At 38.7% G+C, this 6,091-nt stretch overlaps 1 protein-coding gene across 1 annotated transcript in view; it reads left to right on the plus strand.

The window, feature by feature from the left end:
• LOC107698854 (protocadherin Fat 3-like) overlaps positions 1 to 6,091 on the plus strand; it is a 170,687-nt gene that overhangs the window by 143,253 nt on the left and 21,343 nt on the right. Inside the window, exons 20-24 of the mRNA XM_016499983.1 lie at positions 111 to 687; positions 2,206 to 2,340; positions 2,425 to 2,546; positions 3,961 to 4,429; positions 5,717 to 5,870. Coding sequence (XP_016355469.1) covers positions 111 to 687; positions 2,206 to 2,340; positions 2,425 to 2,546; positions 3,961 to 4,429; positions 5,717 to 5,870 — 1,457 coding nt within the window. The remainder of the gene's footprint in view (positions 1 to 110; positions 688 to 2,205; positions 2,341 to 2,424; positions 2,547 to 3,960; positions 4,430 to 5,716; positions 5,871 to 6,091) is intronic.

The raw sequence follows: 6,091 nt of genomic DNA on the forward strand, positions 1-6,091 counted from the left end.
CAGACATTATCAAAAATCAACAAAACTCTAATTTTGAGTTCACAGGGTGAATCAAAATTTTTGTGAAATCTTATTGTGTTTTTTGACGTGTCCATCTTTTTCTCTCGCAGGTGAGTCCTCGAGACGGTCGCATCATCGCTCTGAGCGGCTTGGACGCGGGCCGCTACAGCTTCAACGCTACAGTAACAGACGGCCGCTTCACTGTGAACGTGCCGGTGAGCGTGCATGTAGAGCAGGCCTCGGCTGAGATGCTCCACGATGCCGTGACCATCCGTTTCGACCGCGTCTCCCCTCACGACTTCGTGTCCCGTCACCTCCCCTCGGTCAGACGCGTCCTGTCCAGCGTGATGGTGACACCGCGGCCTGACGCTCTGCACGTGCTCAGTGTGCAGCCGGTGGAGTCCACGGGGCAGCTGGATCTGCTGGTTGTCGTGGAGACAGCGGAAGGCGGCGGGTTCTACAAGGCGGCGCTGGTGACGCAGAAGCTGAGCTCGGCGCGCCGGCAACTGGACCAGGTTCTGAGAGTCTCAGCTGTGCTGGATAAGAACTGCTCGGGTCTGGACTGCAGGGAGGCCCAGTGTGAACAAACCATCACACTGGACTCGCACAGTCTGCTCACATACAGCTCCACCAAAACCAGCTTCGTGTCAGCCAAGTTCCACAGGAACACGCGATGCGTTTGCAGCGGTGAGTGTGTCTGTGTCTGAACAAATTGTTGACCCAGGATCATTTTAAACCAGGTGTTCTCAACATTTTTCATTCAAAAGCCCCTGTTTTCCAGCACAGTTTGATGCTTTTATCCAAAATGAATGACAAAAGAGGAACACACTATCCATGCATATAGACTATTATATTCATGGCATTTCTGCTGTAATTATGACCAAAAAAATTGTTTATTCATTTATATATTTAACTAATAGAATTTTACTAATTAGAATTTTTGTCTCTCCATCAATTGCATGGTGATGTTTGACTATGTGAACCATTAAAGAATATAATTTATTTCTCGATTAAATTAATAGAATTGTAATATTAGAATTTATTTGTTTATTTTAATAGAATTTTTTATAGAAACTGTACTGATATTTAATTAACCACAATTCAATTTGTAATTCTTGACGTTTCAACAAGTATGTTATTAAGGGGTGGAAAACAGAATATGTCAGTTTACATCTTGATTTAAATTTTAATTTAAGTTGGAGTTAGAGTATTTTAATATATTAATAATAATTGATTTATTTAAATACTTTTAAGTTATCCCGTGGCATTTTTGGAATTTTGATGAACATTTATGTTTACATATTTATATGTGTTTATAATATTGAGTCTCATTCAATAATTGTGCTTAAGTTGTGAATAAATACACAAATAAAATTAACATAAATTTTTGTTTAGAAAAAGTTTTTACCTTTATTATACTGTTGATAAATGTGCATTTTGTATGCATTGTCATTGACATATAACCAGTCAAGCTTTTTAATTTTTGTTACTTGAAAATAATCATTTTGTCATTAGTCATTTTGTTTCTAACAACAATTTAGAAATAGACATTTTGGCAAAATTTAAGATTCTTTAGTATAGTTTTAGGAAATTTAATGAATCATGATTTCTTCATGTAAATGTGTAAACACAGGTTTTGTGCAAAGAAAAAAATAGTAAACGAGGCCTGTTGGTTGGACAAACACTATTGTTATGTTAATGTGTGGAAATATTGCCACGAGTCTCTTCATCAATTACATGGTGCTGTTTGACTATGTGAACCATTAAACCGTTTCCATCACAAAATTTAAAAAACGATGTTTTGGAATAAATATTTAACGAGTGAATCATGAGGCAGTTTCTAAACAAATCGCCACGACATTCTAGCACTGTGTTGATTCTCACTGTATACAAAAGCAGTTCTAACCTAATCAAAATTACACATGTAAAACTTTCCTGCACACAAGGTTAAAACCCCATCTTTAAAAGACATTAACCCAGGGTTAAGCGTAGTGTGAACAGCCTTTACATAAGCCGCCTATTAAACATGCACTTACACAATGACACTCTTGAACACGGGCCACGTCCTTGCACTCATAAACAGCAGGAACAGAAACACATCATTGAAATTAGGAAAAATATTTGTGGTCAGTATTATCACAGTACACCACTATAACCAGAGCCTGTTTGTTTTGCGGTAGTAATTTCTCCCTCTCTTTCTGTCAGACGGGAGTTGTTCTGCTGCGTCGGAGATGTGTGCGGATATGAGATGTCCCGGTGACATGCAGTGTGTGGGAACGGACAGCAGCAGGGGGCCGTACACGTGCCAGTGTCCGCAGGGCAAACTGGGAGAGTGTGCAGGTAACATATAACCCTGTATGAAAGCTCTTTATGTGTGATATATAATGTGGCACCTTCTTAAAATATGAGCCGTTTCCTTTCTAGTGACTGATGTTTTGTGTGTGTGTGTGAGGAGCGGAGAGATGAAGTTAGCGCTCCGCATCAGAACGCTCCAGAGCAAGGGAATCATTATGTTCACACGTACAGATCCGTGCAGCGTGCTGAAGGTACACACCATAAAACACACTTATAGCCTTCATATACTTTGTTATAATGACTTTTTAACATGGAAAGGAAGTGAAAAGACATTATGAAATCTTTAAAAAAAAAAACATTTTGAGAGGTTTAGGCGTGAACACTACCAGTCAAAAGTTTAAAGTCTTTGCTGCTCACCAAGGCTGCATTTACTTGATCTAAAATATAGTAAAACAGCAGTAATATGAAACATTATTATAATTTATAATGTGTTAATAATTTAATAATAATTTAATAATAATTAATAATAATTGTTTTCTTGTTTGAATATATTTTTCTATGTCATTTATTCCGGTGAGCAAAGCTGAATTTTCAGCATCATTACTCCAGTCTTCAATATCACATGATCCTTCAGAAATCATTCTAATATGCTGATTTAATGCGCAAGAAACCTTTATTATTATTATTATTAATAATAATGTTGAAAACAGTTGTATTGATTAATGTTTTTGTGGAAACCATGATACATTTTTTTCAGGATTCTTTGGATAGAAAGTAAATAATTTCTAAAATTTCTCTCTCTCTCTCTCTCTCTCTCTCTCTCTATATATATATATATATACCAGACTAGATTTATTTATTTGTTTGTGGTAAATAAATTGATTTATTCTAGATGTATCTAGAAGTATTGTACAGTATTGTAGTATTTGTTTTACATTATTGATGACATGATGACAATAATAGTAATACATATTGTTTTGACTATTTAGCAGAAAGTGTTGGATCTTTTAAATGGTTTTGGAGCTTTTGTGTAAAAAAAAAAAAAACTTGTTGAAGCTAAGTTATTGATACAATTTTCCTCATTTGATTCTATTCTGATTCACAAACTCTCAGTTTGATTACATTTGATTCAATTCTGATTCATTTTGGTATATTTTAGCTATCATGTTTTGCTTACATATTCATACATTTAAATTTGCTTACATATTCTTACATTTAAACTCTCTGCTAATGCTTTAAATTATACAGAATCGTTTTTTAGACTGATCCAAATACGTCTTTGAACTATTCATTAAAGGAACCGACTCATAAGAGTAATTCATTTAGGGCAGAGTTTCCCAAACTGGGGTGTGTGAAGGAAATGCCGGGGGTTGTGTGTTGATGAAAAGCTAATAATTAATTAAATAATCAAAATAAAAAACTACAATAAATGTACCATGAACGTGCAAATCTGTTGATAAATTATTGAAAAATTAGCTTCAAATCTCAGGGGGGACGAAAAGTTGTATGTTAATATTTGAGGTAAAAAGGAGTTTGAATGACACAAGTTTAAGAATCTCTGGTTTAGGGAATTGCTATATGTTTGCTTTGCATGCCATTATTTCACAAAGTGATCTTTGTAATCCATCAGATTCAATACAGACTGTATCTGCATTTGATTGACAGATCGAGGAGGGAAAGCTGTGGTTCCAGTTGGATTGCGGCAACAGTCCCAGGAGCATCGGGATCTCCGGCCGTCCGGTCAATGACGGGAACTGGCATCACGTGGTCCTGGAGCTGCGAGGAAACTACAGCAGCCTTTCGCTAGACGACATGTACGTGGAGCGGCGACTGGCCACGACTAAATACCGACCTCTGGGAGCAGATTTGTCCATTTATTTCGGAGCGCAGGTGTCGCCTCCGGACGCCCGTAGCTTGACGGAAAGAAAGGGTCCGTGGGTCACCAACGGCTTTCAGGGCTGTTTAGACTCGGTGGTTCTGAATGACAACGAACTCCCGCTGCAGAACAAACGCAGCCCGTATGCGGAGGTGGTGGGACTGACGGATCTCAAGCTGGGATGCGTTCTCTATCCGGACGCGTGTGCCGCTCAGCCCTGCCTCAACGGCGCCACCTGCGTCAGCCTGCCGTCTGGAGGTGTGTGTGTGTGTGTGTCTGTGTGTGTATCTGCTTCTGTGATGTAATTACTCTGGTTAATAAGCTTTGCTCAGTTCTGGCTTAAGTCAAATCAGCTTAGCTTCTGTCTGCCGAGTGAAGCTCTAATTCACATCTACTGCGTCTGATGGAGACCAAATGACCAATTGTGATGATTAAATCAGCGCCTGCTTTCCACATGCTCTCTAGTACATCTCATCCCATCTTCTGTTCTCTCCTCGTGTTTTCTCTCACATTTCTTCTCATCTCTTTTGGTCGTCCCCCTTCTCTTTTCTTCACATCATACTGTCTTCTCATGCCATGTTTTCACCTAGTCTCTTCTCGTCAATTACTTTCTCCTCGAATCTCGTCTCTTCTTATCTATTCATGTCTCTGTTTTTTATCTTATCTTCTCATTTAGTTTGTTTGTCTCTTCTGGTCTCACCTATCAATTACTTTCGCCTCGAATCTCGTCTCTTCTTATCTATTCATGTCTCTGTTTTTTTATCTTATCTTCTAATTTAGTTTGTTTGTCTCTTCTGGTCTCACCTCCTTTCTCCTAATCTTGTCTTTCCTCTTGTATCGTTTTCGCATCTCGTCTCATGTCCTCTCATCTTTTTACTCTTTTCTTCTCCTCTTCTCTCTTTGCCCCTTCTCGTCTATTATTCAAGTCTCTTCTCTTCTCATCTATTACTTTTCTCATCTATTTTGTCTTGCTTCCCTTCTCGTCTCTTTCCTCTTTGTCTCTTCTTATCTATTAATGTCTCATTTCATCTCAGTTATCTCTTCTCTCTTTGTCTCTACTCTTCTATTTCTCCTTTAGACCTCTCATCTGTTATCACCATCTTGTCTTTTTCTTGTTTCGCCTCGCTTCGTCTCTTCTCCTCTTTTAGTTTCTTCTTTAGTCCCGTCTCGACCTCTTTTCTGTTTTTCTCCATTCTTCATCTAATCTAGTCTTGTTTCCCTTCTTCTCATCTCTTCGTCTCGTCGTCTCTCTCTCGCTGGCTCTGATGAATGGAGCAGTGTGTTGTGGGAGTTGCGGTGTTGCCGTACTCCTCCTCTTTGTAAAGGTCGTTTGTGCAGGAGTGTCTGGCAGACGTGTTTGTGTTTGTTTGTGTTTGTGGGGAGACCTGATAAAACCATCGCACTTTACTCACTGACATTTTCCACGCTATTTCAGACCGGCGTGTGAGCGTGTGTCTGCGCGATTGTGTTGCAGTTCATGAACAAACAGTCTCTCTCTCTCTCTCTCTCTCTCTCTCTCCCTCTCTCTCTCTCTCTCTCTCTCAGGTTATTCGTGTAGTTGCAGCGCTCTGTACACCGGAGGGCGCTGTGAGACCGAGATCAGCGTCTGTATGCCAAACCCGTGTCAGAACAGCGGTGTGTGTAAACCCATCGGGAACGCCTTCATCTGCAGCTGCAAGAGAGGATACACCGGCGTAACGTCAGTTTACTAACCTTCCAGCTATTTTGGTTTTAGTTATTCAGTTTTTGATCCCATATGATGTTTTAAATAATGTATTTATTTTCTGATTAATGATTTGTTTAAAAAATATTAATAATATTACGTACAATTATACATTTTAAAATATATTAATGAATAAATATAAAATATATTTGTATCTATTCATCTAAAATATTTATATATAGAGAATATACACTTAT

Source organism: Sinocyclocheilus anshuiensis, unplaced genomic scaffold (assembly GCF_001515605.1).
Source record: "Sinocyclocheilus anshuiensis isolate Anshui unplaced genomic scaffold, SAMN03320099.WGS_v1.1 scaffold2168, whole genome shotgun sequence".
Lineage (NCBI taxonomy): Eukaryota > Metazoa > Chordata > Actinopteri > Cypriniformes > Cyprinidae > Sinocyclocheilus > Sinocyclocheilus anshuiensis.